Here is a 21,195-nt window from a genome sequence, read left to right as displayed (position 1 = left end):
CTGTATACATGAAGTTCTTTGAAAGGCTGTTCATGGTTCACATCAACACCGTTATCCCAGAAACCCTAGACCCACTCCAAATTGCATACTGCCCCAACAGATCCACAGATGATGCCATCTCTATTGCACCCACACTGCCTTTTCCCACCTGGACAAAAGGAACACCTACATGAGAATGCTATTCATTCACTACAGCGTTCAACACCATAGTGCCCTCAAAGCTCATTACTAAATTAAGGACCATGGGACGAAACACCTCCCTCTGCAACTGGATCCTGGACTTCCTGACGGGCCGCCCTCAGGTGGTAAGGGTAGGTAACAACACATCTGCCACGCTGATCCTCAACACTGGGGGCCCTCAGGGGTGTGTACTTAGTCCCCTCCTGTACTCCCTGTTCACCCCTGACAGCATGGCCAAGCACGACTCCAACACCATCAAGTTTGCCGATGACACAACAGCGGTAGGCCTGATTACTGACAACGATGAGACAGCCTATAGGGAGGATGTCAGAGACCTGACAGTGTGGTGCCAGGACAACAACCTCTCCCTCAACATGATCAAGACAAAGGATATGACTGTGGACTACAGAAAAAGGAGGACCGAGTAAGCTTCCATTCTCATTGACGGGGCTGTAGTGGAGCAGGTTGAGAGCTTAAAGTTCCTTGATGTCCATATCACCAACAAACTATCATGGTCCAAACACACCAAGACATTCGTAAAGAAGGGCATGACAACGCCTATTCCCCATCAGGAGACTGAAAAGATTTGGCATGGGTCCTCAGGTCCTCAAAAAGTTATACTGCTGCACCATCAAGAGCATCCTGACTGGTTGCATCACTACCTGGTATGGCAACTGCTCTTCCTCCGACCGCAAGGCACTACAGAGGGTAGTGCGTATGGCCTAGTACATCACTGGGGCCAAGCTTCCTGCCATACTGGACTTCTATACCAGGCGGTGTCAGAGGAAGGCCCAAAAAATTGCCAAGGACTCCAGTCTCCCTATACATAGACTGTTCTCTCTACTACCACATGGCAAGCGGTACCGGAGGTTTCTTAACAGATTCTACCCCCAAGCCTTAAGACTCTTGAACAGTTGATAAAATGGTTACCCTGACTATTTGCATTGTCCCCACCCCACTCCCCATTTTTACGCTGCTGTTACTCTCTGTTTATTATCCGTGCATAGTCACTTTACCTACATGTATGTATTAAATGTACATAACTACCTTGACTAACCAGTGCCCCCGCACATTGACTCTGTACCGGAACCCCCTGTATATAGCCTCGCTACAGTTATTTTATTGTTGCTCCTTAATTATTTGTTATATTTTTATTTATATATATTTTTTAACTGCAATGTTGGTTAGGGGCTTGTAAGTAAGCATTTCACTGTAAGGTTGTATTCGGCGCATGTGACAAATAAAATTTGATTTTGATTTGATTTGAAACCACGATTGACTCTGTTCCATTTATTCCATTCCTGTCACGCCCTGACCTTAGAGAGCCTTTTTTATTGTCTATTTTGTTAGGTCAGGGTGTGACTTGGGTGGGCATATCTATGTTTCTATTTCTTTGTTGGCCTAGTATGGTTCCCAATCAGAGGCAGCTGTTTATTGTTGTCTCTGATTGGGGATCATACTTAGGCAGCCCTTTTTCCCACCTGTGATTGTGGGATCTTGTTTGTGTGTAGTTGCTTTCTGCACTGCATGTAGCTTTATGTTCGTTTTGTATTTTTTATTTTTTTCCGGTGTCATTTTTAATAAAAGTAAAATGTACGGCTACCACGGTGCACCTTAGTCTCATTCCGAAATCGAGCGTGACAATTCCAGTCATTACAATGAGCTCGTCCTCCTATAGCTCCTCCCACCAGCCTCCTCTGATACAAATACACAACTAATCAAAAACATCTAAACAAGAAATCAAGAAATGACAGAACGAGTCCAATTAGCAATCAAGAGTAGCTATATTATAGTGAGCATGTGTCAGAATCCAGAATATAAATGCATGATGTGTATAGAGATTATAAACTTTTGAAAGAAAATATGTACAGTAGTAGGTACATTAGGATAAGCTATGTCGAGAATACGGTAAAAACTGGTCATTGGCAAAATAAAGGAAACAACCAACATAACGTCTTAATAGGGCGTTGAGCCACCACGAACCAGAACAGCTTCAATGCACCTTGGCATAGATTCTAAAAGTGTCTGGAACTTTATTGGAGGGATGCAAAACCATTCTTCTACAAGACATTCCATAATTTGTTTTTTTGTTGATGGTGGTGGAAAAATGCTGTCTCAGGTGCCACTCCAGAATCTCTTAAGTGTTCAATTGGGTTGAGATCTGGTGACTGAGACAGCCATGGCATATTGGGTTGAGATGTGGTGACTTAGACAGCCATGGCATATTGGGTTGAGATCTGGTGACTGAGACAGCCATGGCATATTGGGTTGAGATCTGGTGACTGAGACAGCCATGGCATATTGGGTTGAGATGTGGTGACTTAGACAGCCATGGCATATTGGGTTGAGATCTGGTGACTGAGACAGCCATGGCATATTGGGTTGAGATGTGGTGACTGAGATGGCCATGGCATATTGGGTTGAGATGTGGTGACTGAGATGGTCATGGCATATTGGGTTGAGATGTGGTGACTGAGATGGCCATGGCATATTGGGTTGAGATGTGGTGACTGAGATGGCCATGGCATATTGGGTTGAGATCTGGTGATGGCGATGGCCATGGTATATTGTTAAACATCATCAATTTAAAAACGTATTCGGGATCGGTGTACCTTCCATGGGATGGTTGAGCTAACGTATGCATATCCTTGCTTCAGGGCCTGAGCTACAGGCTGTTAGATTTGGGTATGTCATTTTAGGCATTTTTTTTTTAAAGGGGTGTTACGGCTGTCGTTAGAAGGAGTGGACCAAAGCGCAGCGTGGTACGGGCTCATGATGATTTTTTAAACAATGAAACACTAGAACAAAAGAAACAAAATCAAAAGCCAACAGTTCCGTCAGGTAAAGAATACAAAACAGAAAACAACTACCCACAAAACACAGGTGGGGAAAAGGCTGCCTAAGTATGGTTCCCAATCAGAGACAATAATAGACAGCTGCCTCTGATTGGAAACCATACCTGGCCAAAACATAGAAATATAAATACATAGAATGCCGACTCCATATCACACCCCGCCCTAACTAAACAGAGACAAACGGCTCTCTCAGGTCAGGGCGTGACAAGGGGCTAATCCTTAAAGCAGTCTTTGTCACTGAAGCTTCTGCCTCTTTCAAAGTCACTGATATCTCTTCTAGCCATGGTAGCCAAAATAATGGGCAACTCAGCCTGTCCAGCATTTTATACATGACCCTAAGCATGACAGTGTGTTTTAATTGCTTAATTAACTCAGGAACAACACCTGTGTGGAAGCACCTTCTTTCAATAGTGTGTTTGCTTCATTTTGGCAGTTTCCTGTACATACAAAGTATATTATTTATTTGTTATTTCAACTTTCTATCAATGTAAAAAGAAAAAGTCTGTTTGGTTGCGTTTTCTAATGTAGATTTTAGTCCCATATCAATGAAAGTTTATTTTGATTTCAAGGTGAATTATTGTTTGTGTTCAATCAGATACCAAAATGTAATGTTGATTTTATGTTGCCGTCAGGTTTTCACCTGGTGAAAGGGTACCAAATATTCTGCTAGCTAGGCCATCACATCTTCAGTACTACAGTAGATTTAGTTATAACCACCACCCAGCATGTTGATGGCTCTATAAACACAACACAACAAGAACTCTGACAGAATGGATTTATAGCTGTAAGGGGGACCTACAGTCAACCAGTTCGCAAGCCATAACCCTCCCCCCATCTTAAAAAAGACCAGCTATCTTTAATACCACCCCAATCACCACCCCATCAATAACAGCCCCCCCAACCACCACCCCATCAATAACAGCCCCCCAATCACCACCCCATCAATAACCACTCCCCCAATCACCACCCCATCAATAACCACTCCCCCAATCACCACCCCATCAATAACCACTCCCCCAATCACCACCCCATCAATAACCACTCCCCCAATCACCACCCCATCAATAACAGCCCCCCAACCACCACCCCATCAATAACCACTCCCCCAACCACCACCCCATCAATAACCACTCCCCCAATCTCCACCCCATCAATAACCACTCCCCCAATCACCACCCCATCAATAACAGCCCCCAATCACCACCCCATCAATAACCACTCCCCCAATCACCACCCCATCAATAACATCCCCCCAATCACCACCCCATCAATAACCACTTCCCCAACCACCACCCCATCAATAACAGCCCCCCAATCACCACCCCATCAATAACCACTTCCCCAACCACCACCACAGGAGTAACCACCACAGGAGTAACCACCACAGGAGTAACCTCCACAGGAGTAACCACCACAGGAGTAACCCACAGGAGTAACCACCACAGGAGTAAGCTCCACAGGAGTAACCACCACAGGAGTAACCCACAGGAGTAACCACCACAGGAGTAACCACCACAGGAGTAACCCACAGGAGTAACCACCACAGGAGTAACCACCACAGGAGTAACCACCACAGGAGTAACCTCCACAGGAGTAACCACCACAGGAGTAACCCACAGGAGTAACCACCACAGGAGTAACCACCACAGGAGTAACCACCACAGGAGTAACCTCCACAGGAGTAACCACCACAGGAGTAAACCACAGGAGTAACCACCACCCCCATCACCACCACAGGAACTTGTGATGAGATAGAGAAGACGACTCTAAACCTTTAAACCCTCTGACAGGTTTCAGATGATTGAAGCACTATATTGGATTCCAGCTGAGTCATCCTACACTCTCTCTGAAAGTTTCTCGGCCCAAAAGGTAATTTGTACTTGATTTGTGGACACAATACCAACCACATGGAGTGCCCTCAACCCACCCCACTCCCATGGTTAGAAGCCAGGGGCCTGCCAGGACTAATCTGCAGTAAATCAGATTGAGGTGCTGATAGCGCTGTGTGTCCCTGATTGCTCCCTGTACCCCTAGTAAGTTTTGGGGATCCTTCTGGCACTTTTCTCCCCAAGTCTTGATTGGCTTGGAGACTCAAGGGGGTCTCTTAGAGCCCATCTGTTTTTCATATTGAGAGCAGACTTTGGGGACAGAGGTGATATTACATTTGAAGTGATGAGTGCGGTTGATTCTGATTAAAGTTTAGTGTCTGGAGTCTCTGTCCGTCTGTCTGTCTCTTACCCCACAGTTGAGCCTCCTTTCAGTATTCTTATAGTAGAACTGGCCATCTTGTGAAACGATGCACTGATCACTAGGCCAGAATATTACCTTTAAAAGACAAACATGTTCTGGCTTCATATCAAAGTCAGTGAGTTGTTTTCAGTATGTTTTCAACATAGGTCAACGCACTACAGTACCCTCCTGTTGCCTAGGTGTAAAATGGCCATCACTTGCTTAATTATCGTTGCCTTTTTAATGAGTTTTTCCTAAGGCCCTTAGCCCGAATAATTTGATTTTTCTTAAAGCAATTTCATTTAACGTATAAAATCATATATCCAATTCTGCAAGAGAATCGATAATGAAGAAAAAGTCACGGCTACATAGATTGCCTGCTCAGGGGTAAATTGAGAAAAGGGAGGGTGAGGACTGAGGAGGGACATGCAGCCACCCAACAGAATGACTAGTATGAATTGTTGTCTGTGAGTGTGCTGGTGTCAGGTGGAATCAATAGTAGTCTATCAGTGTGATGGTGTCTGGTGTAATCAATAGTAGTCTATCAGAGTGATGGTGTAATCAATAGTAGTCTATCAGAGTGTCTGGTGTAATCAATAGTAGTCTATCAGTGTGATGGTGTAATCAATAGTAGTCTATCAGAGTGATGGTGTAATCAATAGTAGTCTATCAGAGTGATGTTGTAATCAATAGTAGTCTATCAGAGTGTCTGGTGTAATCAATAGTAGTCTATCAGAGTGATGGTGTAATCAATAGTAGTCTATCAGAGTGATGGTGTAATCAATAGTAGTCTATCAGTGTGATGGTGTAATCAATAGTAGTCTATCAGAGTGATGGTGTAATCAATAGTAGTCTATCAGAGTGTCTGGTGTAATCAATAGTAGTCTATCAGAGTGATGGTGTAATCAATAGTAGTCTATCAGACTGATGCTGTAATCAATAGTAGTCTATCAGAGTGTCTGGTGTAATCAATAGTAGTCTATCAGTGTGATGGTGTCTGGTGTAATCAATAGTAGTCTATCAGAGTGATGGTGTAATCAATAGTAGTCTATCAGAGTGATGGTGTAATCAATAGTAGTCTATCAGACTGATGCTGTAATCAATAGTAGTCTATCAGACTGATGCTGTAATCAATAGTAGTATATCAGAGTGTCTGGTGTAATCAATAGCAGTCTATCAGAAGGATGGTGTAATCAATAGTAGTCTGTCAGAGTGATGTGTCTGATGTAATGAATACAATTTTTTAAATAAAAATAGTACTTTTTTCAGTAAGTATGCGAGGAAGTGACTGTGAGTAGGAAAGAATCTACCATTATCTAAAATAATAGTTTCATATCAAGACAATAATGCAGTTATTCACTGGTGTTGTTTTGAACAAGTGTATCTCCTATGTCAAGATTGATTGCAATCATGGTCGGTTGTGAGGCACAAAACACAAACATGTCATAGCAATCAACTCGCTGCAGCAGCAATGATTACATTTGCAGTCAGAGATAAAAACAAAGGCTACTGTATCCATGAGGTTAGGCCTATGAACTAGGTTATTCTACATCTGTGTGTTAATTCGCACGTCTGGTTTTCTTTTAAGCTATTATTGAGATGATTTGTGTGTAAGCCAATAGCCCTCTACAAAACATATTTTACCATTTATAAATCACTTACTGATCATGCTTCCAGCAAACTGTTTGAGTCTTCACCAATGGATGCAATGAAATACTGTATTCACACCCAGGTCACCCGTGATACAAGTCAGTATTCGACGTCCATCCATGTCTGAGGACGTCGGGAGATGATGTGGAAACCAGCCACTAGGGGCAGCAGTGAGCGCTGTTACCTTCAAATAGGTTTGGGTTTTGCTCTAATTCCAAAGGTTGCAAGTTCGAATCCAGTGATAGAAAGTCATTTATGAGATTTTAGTTTTAAGCCTATCCCAAATCTTAACCCTTACCTTAACCATTCAGAGTTAATGCCTAACCTTAAGATTTCAGATATAATGGATAAACTTAACCTTAAACAAATCGATATTTGACATTTGCAACTACCCTCAAAATTTGACTTTAATAAGAAACATGGTCTAATTCTGACGTGAGACTGTGAGAGCTAGTCGGTATGCAAGTGAACCTCAAGAAATGTTAGGGTGCAATGTGAAAAGTTACTTCCTTGAGACAAAAACTCTAGAATGAAACAATATTTATGACTTTATTGAAAGTTGAACGGGTGACTTACAGTCAAGAGCCATTGTCGGCATTTCCTTTACATTTCCTTTACAAAAAAAATGTGAGTTTCAGTTTCCTCTCTCTATGCACAAATACACAAGACTGGCTGGGCTGGGGGGGGGGGAACAGAGCAGTGATTGTCTGCTGAGTAGTGTTGAGTTGTGTTGGGGTTCAGAATGTCGTCAGTCTACGCTGAGACCGAGGATACCCTCATGTGAACACCTTATCAGTCACTTGACACCAGTTGTCCATTTTCTCTTTTCCTAACAGGCAAGGCCACTTTGATATTCACCGGGTGTCATATTCCTCAGATCAGAGTGAAAACAAGCCGTGCGTACATACAATGCTTTCGTAAAAAAGGAAAAAAAAAGAAAAACATCAACCAAATAATCACAAAGTTGTTTACATAATATAAAATAGAAAAAAAAAAATAAGCCAATAAACGAGACGTGCAGGTACTCCTAAATGCTTAAGTTCTTTAAAAAAAAAAGAATTATGACATCAATATTTCGTGGCATCAATTATCATGTGGGACAAGCTGACATTTTTGACTTTTTTGAAAGACCGTAAAGGTACTGTCAGGACCCACCGTTACAGTATTTGCTGCCATTCAGAAAAAGTGATTATGCATCAAATCAGTGTCTGAAACGGGGCTATTTCTGTTTCTAGTAATTTAGTACGTCCCTCACAAGTAATAATGTACCTACAGCTGTACAGGTGGGATATATGACATGAAGACATCCACACCTTAAGTCTCCACTATAACCTAAGGGTTTGCAGTATTCTAATACCATAACAAGAACAACAACTAAGAATGGGTGCAAATGAAATGCTTCATGGATAAAATCCAACTTTCTATACCAAAGAAATATAGAACAAACTCATAATATTATTGACGATAGTTTTAATTTGTGTATATATCTTTTTGTATACACTCATTTTTGTGGTAAAGCAAAGTCTCTCCCTTTCGGTCTCATCCAAGTACAGATGATCTCTGGCAATCTGCTTAATTAAACAGTATATTTATTAGAACTTTGAGCCAGGCCTGACGAGATTTCGATATCTCTTTAAAATTCCATTTAGCAAGGCAGTTAACAAATAATTATGTTTCCTTAACGATGACAACCATTACTAAAGAAAATAACCTCAATCTTCATTATCATCACTTTGGAAGCAGAATTACTTAATTATCAGTTGTGGTAGAGATTAGCTAAAATGCATTCATTGAAAACCCAAAGGTATTCATTAAATGTGTTTTTCTAACTGAAAAGAATCCTATTAAAGGTTTTATTGTTTTTATGTAACTCAAATACTGTACTGTGGATGGCTGTTTAAAGAAGTATAGGCACATGTCTTCCTCATTTCTGGTAACACTTCAAGCCAACAGTTTAACGATTTATTATAGTAAAGAATAATATAATAAAACATATATTATACGTTTATAATCAACTTTAGATATTTGTAGGCATACATTTTTTCAACAGCCTCAAAATAGCTGATAATAAATCAAGATCGTTATGAGCTGAAACTGAAGATATTATAAGGGGGGTTTTAGCAGGTGCTTATGCTGTTGCTCTCGATAAATGCATTTGGACTGCATTGTACTTCATTATACCTGTTGGATTTAAGTAACATTTTACTGTACTATTGAACTATATGCATGGGGGTGGTGTGTTACACATCCACTATAGTTGATGAAACTGTTGAAATGGGACAATGAGAAAAATATATTGCCAACATTGTACGGTTTGGGTCAGCACGATAGTGTGAAAAAGGATATGCAGAACTGTGTTGGTTCCATTTATGGTGTAATGTTTTCTCCAACTAATGAGCATCAAATGTATAAGGCCACATCAGAGCTCTTAACCAAAAACTAGATTTGTTTTGTCTCCCTGCTGTTTTTTACTTGCTTTTCCATCCTGGATTTCCTACAGTTCCATTTCTACTCACTGCATGCAAAATAACAGTTGACATTCTCCTTGGCTTGGTATTTTTACAAGTGCCCACAGCTTTGCTGTAAATCTTTTCCAACACTAACTGTATTTTCCAAAGCTGTTACAGCTATGTTTCCATGAAAAAAAAAAAACTACTGAAAACAATTTTAACCATCATGGTTGCTAGAACACCTCATAGGATAGATAAAACAATCACAACAGCTTTACATTTTGAACTTACCCATACGGTGCATTCACTGCAGATGTTTACAAGGTTTCCATGCTCTGACATTATAGTGTTTTCCTCATCGCTACCCCCCCAACCCCAGTCTCTTTGCCTTATCTCACCCTCCCTGCTACATCGTTCAGAGGCATTGTGACACTCTAAGCATGTTCATTCGGAACTTCAGAGGCATTGTGCCAATCTAAGCATGTTCATTCGGAACTTCAGAGGCATTGTGCCAATCTAAGCATGTTCATTCAGAACTTCAGAGGCATTGTGCCAATCTAAGCATGTTCATTCGGAACTTCAGAGGCATTGTGCCAATCTAAGCATGTTCATTCGGAACTTCAGAGGCATTGTGCCAATCTAAGCATGTTCATTCGGAACTTCAGAGGCATTGTGCCAATCTAAGCATGTTCATTCAGAACTTCAGAGGCATTGTGCCAATCTAAGCATGTTCATTCAGAACTTCAGAGGCATTGTGCCAATCTAAGCATGTTCATTCGGAACTTCAGAGGCATTGTGACACTCTAAGCATGTTCATTCGGAACTTCAGAGGCATTGTGCCAATCTAAGCATGTTCATTCGGAACTTCAGAGGCATTGTGCCAATCTAAGCATGTTCATTCGGAACTTGAGCGTGAGAGCGGACAAAAATCGGACAGGTGTCTAGATACCGTTATAGGATTGTAGATCATGACCGTGTTCGTTAGGCACCAAATGGAAGAAAAGGGACAGAGACTACTGGATTACCGGTTGAATAAGAAACACCCATTTCTGTTTTCTGTTTCAAAAAACGTTGCTACGGTGAGCCCTACTGAATATGGACCAGAGTAAGCCTGAATTGATCAAATCCACCATTGATGAAAACCTGCTGTAAAATCCATAAGGAGTTATCCTGTTTTGTGAATCTGTTCCATAAATATAACTGCCTGCCAGCAGCAATGAACAGGGTTCACAGGATGACAAAGGACAGAAGATCAATTGAATAACAAAGCACTCTATCATGTAGGAACTATCTTCCTTTAAGAGCAATCAAAATATGGAGTGAAAGTTACGTATGGTTTTATGAGGAGAATGTGGTTTTGAGCATTAGTGTTACATATGAAAAGAATGAGTTGGTAATAATAATTCAGTGTGGTTCATTTTAGGGATGTCAATAATAGTTTCACGTTGATAGGCCACTGTGGAATATATTTGCAGTAAAAAATTTTTTGTTAAATCCAATTTTTTATTTGTCAATAACTCTGCCATCTTTTGAAAATACAATCTACACTGAACGTTCTAATCAGCAGGTTTGCATGGGTGGGAGTTCAATTTACCTCCTGGTGATATCACCAGGCGGTAAATTGGTTAATAAACCAATAACAAAGAGTTCCAAACCTCTCTGCCAATAACAGCTAGTTTTGAGTTTTCCCATCCCCACTTACACCACTCCCAGAAAATCCTTCTTGCTTGAGAAATAGTTATTTGCTAAAAAGCTATTGTTGGTCATTTCAATGGAAAACTATTACAGTAAGGTATTTAATTGTTAACAAGAAATTCTTTGATATTGATATAAAAACAGCTACATTTGGCCTTTACGATATCAATGCCAAACTTAACATGGTTCATCATGGTAATGTCTTTGATGACCTTAAGAAGTTACACATTGAAAGGATTTAAATGGACACGTAAATCAGATTTCTAGATTTAATAATTACTCAGCCATCTGTTAACCAATCCCTTATTTATGTTATTTTTATCGTGAGTATACGTTTTTCAAAGGTTTTCCAAAATGTCCAAGATTAAGGAAAATGTATCCTGGCTGGCCTTATGGGTCCTTGAGGTAAATTTGTTCAGCATGAGGAAAGACACCTACATACAAAGTTTAAAGTCTGTAGGTCAAACTGGGCGGCAGATATGAGGGTTTAAGTGAGACTGTGTATAACAGCGCTACCTATAGGTCAATCAGTACCATTCTTTTAGACCAAGTTACTCATGGCCTCTAGTTTCTGTGTGCCAAATTCGAACAAAAGTTATCAATCTATGCTTGAGTTATTTTACCATGTCAAGGAAAACATTATAATCTAAGAATAACAATAGGTTTTACAGCAAAGCTGTGAACCTCTAAATATCAGTTTGAAACAAATGTTACAGATCATAGTGAACCCTGGGACAGACTACAGGGCCAGTTGAAGAGGTCAGGCTGTTCATTTCACCATGACAAGATGTTGTACTTGAAATGTCACTGTTGTAACACCACTGAAGCATAGATATCGGTTCAATTCTCGTCCCGTTTGAACATCATTGTGACATGAGAAAGTCTGGACATTTGTGCGTTGAGGTTCTTCCAACGGGTCTGGAGACCGTCCCAACGGTTTAAGCTTTGCATCATTTCCATCATGTTAAAACATTTACTAACAAAATCTCCAAAATGTCTTTGTTTGAAAAATCCAGCCAGTGTGCAGAGTGCCCAAAAAAAACATTTTGAATGGTAATCCACCATCCTACAGTTTATTCTCAGCCCACATTGATGCATTTATACACACCAATCAAATGTCCTCTCAGAGTACAGCATCATCCTATCGTCATCTAAAATTTCCTTTCTTGTATCCTTATTCATATCCTTCCGTTTCCTTCACTTGTTTGTTCTGTTGTCCACGCTGATGGTTCGGCGGGGCTCGACCGAGGGCTAAGAGGCGAAGAGGTTGCCTCCGTTGCTGTGGCCATAGAGGTCTGCCAGTTTCTTGAAGCGTGGCCCCCAGTCGCTAAGGTAGTCGTAGTTCTGCTCTGAGTCTATGCTCAGCGAATCCAGCGAGCTGAGGGACTCTGCGGCTGAGCCGCTTCCCTCGAAGGCGTACGTCTGCAGTGAGTCGTAGGGCGGCGCTGACGGGTCCACGTCGGCCTCCTTCAGCCGGTCCCAGATGAACTCGCGGAAGATGCCGTTGTCCGGCGGTGGCCGGGAAGACGAGAAGAGGGTGGGCACTTCTGGGGTGACGTCACGGCGGTTCTTGCTGCCGCTCTCGCGGACTACGTTGAGGTTGCGCAGAGCGACCATGTCGAAGGCCTCGGTGTCCTCCTCGCCGCCGCCCTCATCGTCGTAGCGCACAATGTTCTCGCGCACATCACGCTCCTCGTCCAGGATCAAGGGTTCCTTCTTCCTCCGTCGTTGCATGGTGACGATCAACAGGACCAGCACTGTGGAGAGAGGGAGACAGAGAGAGAGAGAGAGAGACAGGTATGACCATATTAGAGACACATATTTCCCTCAGATTACGCAGATCCACAAAGAATTTGAAAACAAACCCAATTTTTTATAAACTCCCATATCTACTGGGTGAAATACCACAGTGTGCCATCACAGCAGCAAGATTTGTGACCTGTTGCCACAAGAAAAGGACAACCAATGAAGAACAAACACCATTGATACAACTCATATTTATGTTTATTTATTTTCCCTTTATTTTCACATCGTTACAACACTTTATATAGACATAATATGACATTTAAAATGTCTTTATTCTTTTGGAACTTCTGTGAGTGTAATGTGTACTGTTAATTTTTATTGTTTAATTCACTTTTGTTTATTATATACTTCACTTTGGCAATGTTAACATATGTTTCCCATGCCAATAAAGCCCTTAAATTGAAATTGAATTGAGAGAGAGAGAGAGAGAGAGAAAGGGGGAGACAGAGGGAGAGACAGAGAGAAAAAGGCAGTCAGCATCCCTATCAACAAAGGGCAGAGTACCAAGATGAGTTAATCATGATTAGACAAAGAAAAAATGGTATGCCAATGAATATCATTGGGGAAACATTTATCATCAAACTAAACAGAGCCATCGCAATTCTGTCCAGGACCATTGTGGACTTATACAGTACAAAGGTGTTCCTTCAGAATTTTGGGTTGTACACTGAAAAATACTGGCAATGTTAAGACAGGTCTGTCTGCCACCTGTGTGAGTTAAGGACCCTTAATATCAACACAACCCTTAACCCTATCAACACGACCCGTACTCCCATCAACACGACCCGTACTACCATTAACACGATATTACCCCCATCAACAAGATCCTACCCCCATCAACAAGATCCTACCCCCATCAACAAGATCCTACCCCCATCAACACGATCCTACCCCCATCAACACGATCCTACCCCCATCAACACGATCCTACCCCCATCAACACGATCCTACCCCCATCAAGACGATCCTACCCCCATCAACACGATCCTACCCCCATCAACACGATCCTACCCCCATCAACACGAACCTACCCCCATCAACACGATCCTACCCCCATCAACACGATCCTACCCCCATCAACACGAACCTACCCCCATCAACACGAACATACCCCCATCAACACGATCCTACCCCCATCAAGACGATCCTACCCCCATCAAGACAATCCTACCCCCATCAAGACAATCCTACCCCCATCAACAAGATCCTACCCCCATCAACAAGATCCTACCCCCATCAACACGATCCTACCCCCATCAACAAGATCCTACCCCCATCAAGACAATCCTACCCCCATCAACACGAACCTACCCCCATCAACACGATCCTACCCCCATCAACACGATCCTACCCCATCAACACGATCCTACCCCCATCAACACGAACCTACCCCCATCAACACGATCCTACCCCCATCAACACGATCCTACCCCCATCAACACGATCCTACCCCCATCAAGACGATCCTACCCCCATCAACACGATCCTACCCCCATCAACACGATCCTACCCCCATCAACACAATCCCTATTAAAACGACCCTTAACACTACCAACACGACCCTTATGCCTGTCAACACGACCCTTATTCCCGTCAACACGACCCTTATTCCCGTCAACACGACCCTTACCCCCGTCAACACGACCCTTACTCAATCCATACGACCCTTACCCCATCTATACGACCCTTACCCCATCCACACGACCCTTACCCCCATCCACACGACCCTTACCCCATCCACACGACCCTTACCCCCATCCACACGACCCTTACCCCCATCAATACGACCCTTACCCCCATCAATACGACCCTTAACCCTATCAACAAGACCCTTAACCCTATCAACGACCCTTAACCCCATCCACACGACCCTTAACCCCATCAACAAGACCCTTAACCCTATCAACACGACCCTTAACCCCATCAACACGACCCTTAACCAAATCAACAACCCCATAAACAAGACCCTGGGAGGCAAGCTCTGAGAAATAATTTGATGGATAGAGACACAGGGCCAGTAGTGGTGGAGAACGGAACCATGGGTAGATACTACCTGTGTTAGATTTATTACAATAAGCCAATGTTATTCACTGGGTTTTCAGACCCCCCCCCCTCTCACTCTCTGGAAAAAGTGTTAGTCACCACAGTCCTGAGTTAAGGTTATTTCAAGGTTGATTTCAGGTTGATTTCAGGATGATTTCAGGTTGATTTCAGGTTGATTTCAAGTTGATTTCAGGATGATTTCAGGTTATTTCAGGTTGATTTCAGGATATTTCAGGTTTACTTCTGGTTTAGCTTGACATATCCAAAATTATCTCCATCTACCTTCAATGGACTCCCAAATGGCTTCACGAGATTTGCAAGATTTAGATTTTGGGAAATATGCTATTGGCCCGCACGTGTTGTTGGAACGTGCACACACAGAGATAAACAACCAGACAAACCTGTTTACATATCAGGGTTTAACAGTGGCTGTGTCGCAAATGGTACCCTAATTCCTATATACTGTAGTGCCCTACTTTTGACCAGAGCCCTATGAGCCCTGGTCAAAAGTAGTGCACTATATAGGGAATAGGGTGCCATTTGTGTGGGGGGCAGTCGGTGAGTGTCCCCATGCAGTTGGCTGCTCCCACAAGCTGCTTACCCTGGGCAGGCCAGCGCTAAATCCTTGAAATGAGCACAGCATATGTCTATCTGAGTAATAATACAGGAGTATATGCCAGTCATAAAGCAGCCACCCCTAAAAAAGCAAACGGTCCAAGTGCGGCCCCCAAAGCATGTCAACGTAGCATAGCATGTCAACGTAGCATAGCATGTCAACGTAGCATAGCATGTCAACGTAGCAAAGCATGTCAACGTAGCAAAGCATGTCAACGTAGCATAGCATGTCAAGGTAGCAAAGCATGTCAACGTAGCATAGCATGTCAACGTAGCAAAGCATGTCAACGTAGCATGTCAACGTAGCATAGCATGTCAACGTAGCATAGCATGTCAACGTAGCAAAGCATGTCAACGTAGCATAGCATGTCAACGTAGCAAAGCATGTCAACGTAGCAAAGCATGTCAACGTAGCAAAGCATGTCAACGTAGCATAGCATGTCAACGTAGCATAGCATGTCAACGTAGGACCTCTCTCTTTCTCTATTTTCGATGGTACCTTTTGACAAGATAGAAAAGTTTTATCGTAAAATTAAAAAAAGTCTTAAACAATATAAACCAATTTACTCGTAAAATGCCAAAAGCAAAGTTGAAGGGACATGCTCTAGGTTATACCAAAATCAAACAGCACACCAACTTAAAGGGAAAGTGTTTTTGAGGAAGTTTTGCGTTGCAGTGCAGGTTTGGTTCAGCTGTTTCCATTCATGAAATCTGACGATGCCAATATATTAACTCCAGCCTGAAGTAAATAATGGATTATTGTGGACTCTGTCACCATGGGCCTGCAGACACAACTCAAGGTAAGGGTAAAGTGACCCAAATATAGATTTTGCATGAAATACCCCTTTAAAGACTAATATACTATTGCCGCACTGCACACTCCATTGTTGAGCAGTTGACGACATGGGCTGTGCACACATATCCACAGCTGCTTGCATTTAAAGCTTATGCTATACATCTCCCCTCGTCGAACACATGCACACACAAACATTAACAGATACACACACATCTCTGTGTCACACACACACACACACTCCCCGAGACACAGTCACAGTCCACCCATCGGGGGTTAGAGAAACTGCCTGCCAAGACCCCTCATCTCGCCATCAGAGTCAGATCTATACTCCCAGAGCTGAAAATAACACCCGTCGCTGCTGAGTGAGCAAGCAAGGAAGGGGAGGCAAACGTCTAATGATCCATCCTTTAACGCTGCCACCGCCAGGCTAAAATATGGAAGCTGCCCAACCCATACCTCATCCCCAGGCACTGTACCACCTCCCTGGGCTAAACAAGCAGAGGGTGGAGGGTGGATGTGGAGGGTGGGGTGTTTGGTCACATCACTCTACGTCTTCGCAAGGCAACAGCGGAGGAGGAGGAGTGGAGAGGAGAGGGAGATGAGGAGGAGGAGAAGAGACAGAGATGAGGAGGAGAGCAGACAGAAATGAGGAGGAGGGGGAGATGAGGAGGAGGAGGAGAGGAGAGGGAGATGAGGAGGAGGAGGAGGAGGAGGGGGAGGGGGAGAGGGAGATGGAGATGAGGAGAGGAGAGGAGGAGGAGAGGAGAGGGAGATGAGGAGAGAAGAGGGAGATGATGAGGAGAGGGAGATGAGGAGGAGGAGGAGGGGGAGAGGGAGATGAGGAGAGGGAGATGAGGAGGAAGAGGAGAGGAGACGGAGATGGGGAGGAGGAGGAGGAGAGGGAGATGGGGAGGAGGAGGGAGAGTGGGTGATGATGGGGAAGTAAGGAGAGGAGAGGGAGATGAGGAGGAGAGGAGAGGGAGATGAGGAGGAGGGGAGAGGGAGATGAGGAGGAAGAGGAGAGGAGAGGGAGATGAGGAGGAAGAGGAGAGGAGAGGGAGATGAGGAGGAAGAGGAGAGGAGAGGGAGATGAGGAGGAGGAGAGGAGAGGGAGAGGAGGAGAGGAGAGGGAGAGGAGGAGAGGAGAGGGAGATGAGGAGGAGGAGAGGAGACAGAGATGAGGAGGAGGAGGAGGGGGAGATGAGGAGGAGGAGGAGAGGAGAGGGGCAAAAAAAGACCCAGAGGTAGTGAGGCAATGTATGCATAGAAATGTTGGTGCCACTTTCCAGCTTGGAATAAAGGGTTCTAAGAATAATAAAGGGTACTAAGAATAATAAAGGGTTCTAAGAATAAAGGGGTATTGTTTGGTTATTATAATGAAACCTTGAGGGGTATTGTTTGGTTATTATAATGAAACCTTGAGGGGTATTGTTTGGTTATTATAATGAAACCTTGAGGGTATTGTTTGGTTATTATAATGAAACCTTGAGGGGTATTGTTTGGTTATTATAATGAAACCTTGAGGGGTATTGTTTGGTTATTATAATGAAACCTTGAGGGGTATTGTTTGGTCATTATAATGAAACCTTGAGGGGTATTGTTTGGTTATTATAATGAAACCTTGAGGGGTATTGTTTGGTTATTATAATGAAACCTTGAGGGGTATTGTTTGGTCATTATAATGAAACCTTGAGGGGTATTGTTTGGTTATTATAATGAAACCTTGAGGGGTATTGTTTGGTTATTATAATGAAACCTTGAGGGTATTGTTTGGTTATTATAATGAAACCTTGAGGGGTATTGTTTGGTCATTATAATGAAACCTTGAGGGGTATTGTTTGGTTATTATAATGAAACCTTGAGGGTATTGTTTGGTCATTATAATGAAACCTTGAGGGGTATTGTTTGGTTATTATAATGAAACCTTGAAGGGGTATTGTTTGGTCATTCTTTGTCCTACTGTCCATTATGCACACAATAAATACAAATAAATGAATTTGGACAAGCGCTGAACTGAAAATAATAACGTTTAGCGTAATGACATACGACATGAATGAGGACTTCCTTTGTGTTTGTGAGCATGGGTGCTGGAGAAAAGATTCTGCCATATGTTGTTCCATTCAATTGAAAAGACTGCTGGGTACAGTAAACAAATGAACACAGCTTGTAACACTGACTGAATAAACAAATGTACTCCTTCTTAAATATGCATTTTGTGTCAGATACCCCTAATATGTCTATCAAAATGAACCAATCTTTGTCTGATATTTGATCGATAAGTACCTTTCATCTGTATATTGTGTTTTCTGTATTTTCAGTGGTATTGTGTGTTGTCCAGTTCACCGTTGCAATTCATGCCTGTTGGCCAGGTCGTTAATGTAAATGAGAATTGGTTCTCAATTTACTTATGTTGTTAAATAAAGGTTATATAAAAATAAACAAAATAAAAACAGATACGACTCCTAATACATCTACATTTACCGACGGTTGAATAGATGTTGTATTTCGATTATGAACGTATCATAAGGACCCCATGCACACTCATTCAACTGTGGTTTTACAGATTGCACGCTTCGTCGGTCACGCTTTGTGGCATTGACTTAATAGACGACTGTGTGTACACAAAATAAACATGTATTTTGTACCAGATACACCACTTCTATATATAGAAAATTAAACGTGCCACAAAAGGACCTGTGCACTGATTCAACAGTAGTGGTACAAATTGCACGTGGCAGGCCTCACTTAAGGCACAGCAACACGGCAATTCAGCCAAAGAAGAATGGGCAAAATGTGCGGTAAATCAATTGAACATTATGCCCAATTTTCCGTAATTGAATTGAGAAAACAATCCATCTTGCAAAATCAATGAGACAACAAGAGGAATCATTAGCAGCGGGCCCATTGTCATCGACATTTTATATAATGAGCCAAGCTACTGTTAGTCTCTCTCTCTCTATCTCTCTCTCTCTCTCTTTCAATAAACTGAAAATAATAACGTTTAGCACAATGACATACAACATGAATGAGGACTTCCTTTGTGTTTGTGAGCATGGGTGATGGAGGCAAGATTCTGCCATATGTTGTTCCATTCTCTCCTTCTTTCTCATCTTATCTCTCTCTCATATCGCTCTCTCTCATATCTCTCTCCATCTCATATCTCTCTCAGTCTCACATCTCTCTCTCAGTCTCACATCTCTCTCTATATCTCATATCTCTCTCTCATACCTCTCTCATATATCGCTCTCTCTCATGTCTCTCTCTATCTCATATCTCTATCTCTCTCATATCGCTCTCTCTCTCATATCGCTCTCTCTCATCTCTCTCTCTCTCTCATATTTCTCTCTCATCGCTCTCGCTCTCATATCTCTCATATCTCTCATCTCTCTCTCTTATCTCTCTCTCTCATATATTTCTCTATCATATATATACAGTTGAAGTCGGAAGTTTACAGCAAAGCACCCCCACAACATGATGCTGCCGCCCCCGTGCTTCACGGTTGGGATAGTGTTCTTCGGCTTGCAAACCACCCCCTTTTTCCTCCAAACATAACGATGGTCATTATGGCCAAACAGTTCTATTTTTGTTTCATCAGACCAGAGGACATTTCTCCAAAAAGTACGATCTTTGTCCCAATGTGCAGTTGCAGACCATAGTCTGGCTTTTTCATGGCGGTTTTGGAGCAGTGGCTTCTTCCTTGTTGAGCGGCCTTTCAAGTTATGTCGATATAGGACTCGTTTTACTGTGGATATAGATACTTTTGTACCTGTTTCCTCCAGCATCTTTACAAGGTCCTTTGCTGTTTTCGCACCAAAGTACGTTCATCTCTAGGAGACAGAATGCGTCTCCTTCCTGAGCGGCATGACGGATGCGTGGTCCAATGGTGTTTATACTTCCGTATTATTGTTTGCACAGATGAACATGGTACCTTCAGGCATTTGGAAATTGCTCCCAAGGATGAACCAGACTTGTGGAGGTCTACAATTATTTTTCTGAGGTCTTGGCTGATTTCTTTTGACTTTCCGATGATGTCAAGCAAAGAGGCACTGAGTTTGAAGGTAGGCCTTGAAATACATCCACAGGTACACCTCCAATTGACTCAAATGATGTCAATTAGCCTATCAGAAGCTTCTAAAGCCATCACATAATTTTCTGGAATTTTCCAAGCTGTTTAACTTAGTGTACGTAAACTTCTGACCCACTGGAATTCTGATACAGTGAATTATAAGTGAAATCATCTGTCTGTAAACAATTGTTGGAAAAATTACTTGTGTCATGCACAAAGTAGATGTCCTAACTGACTTGCCAAAACTATAGTTTGTTAACAAGAAATTTGTGGAGTGGTTGAAAAACGAGTTTTGATGACTCCAACCTAAGTGTATGTAAACTTCCGACTTCAACTGTATCTCTCTCTCTCTCTCTCTCCCAGACTTGGTCCTTTTAAGGACAAATAGAGTGTTTGACATATTATGTCAAGAGAGCAGTGGCGACCTGTCATTCAGGGCAGGTGGGTCACCGCAAAATCTACAGGGAGAGCTAGAAAGTTGAAATCCCCTTGGGTGTTGCCATAGATTTACATTAGAAGTGCCCATCCAAGAAGGCTCAAGGTCATTGGCCACAGATAAAATGATGTCAAATCACTTTATATCTACCGTAACTTTGATGGGACTGATCATGTCAACATTATATTTTCAAAATCTTAGCTATCAAGCAGCTATCACCATAAATCGTGTAGACAATCTACTGGCAAATCCTTTTCAGTCCTTGTCAAATGAAGAAAAATTACAGATAAAACGTATCGGTGCTCATGGACATATATTTTACACAACAAGTTGGAAACCGCAAATTCAACAATGAGTGGTTTGGAAGGAATCAG

At 42.3% G+C, this 21,195-nt stretch overlaps 1 protein-coding gene across 1 annotated transcript in view; it reads right to left on the bottom strand.

Moving 5' to 3' along the window:
- Positions 1-7,444: 7,444 nt before the first annotated feature.
- The window catches only part of LOC106597376 (cadherin-7), a 135,137-nt gene continuing 121,386 nt past the window's right edge, over positions 7,445-21,195 (bottom strand). Inside the window, exon 12 of the mRNA XM_014188578.2 lies at positions 7,445-12,816. Within this exon, the coding sequence (XP_014044053.1) occupies positions 12,311-12,816 (506 nt within the window). The 3' untranslated portion in view covers positions 7,445-12,310. The remainder of the gene's footprint in view (positions 12,817-21,195) is intronic.

The sequence above is a fragment of the Salmo salar genome, chromosome ssa03 (genome assembly GCF_905237065.1).
Source record: "Salmo salar chromosome ssa03, Ssal_v3.1, whole genome shotgun sequence".
In the NCBI taxonomy this organism is placed as follows: Eukaryota; Metazoa; Chordata; class Actinopteri; order Salmoniformes; family Salmonidae; genus Salmo; species Salmo salar.
The sequence above is the reverse complement of the archived record's forward strand: the minus strand, read 5'-3'. Positions and strand labels throughout refer to the sequence as shown.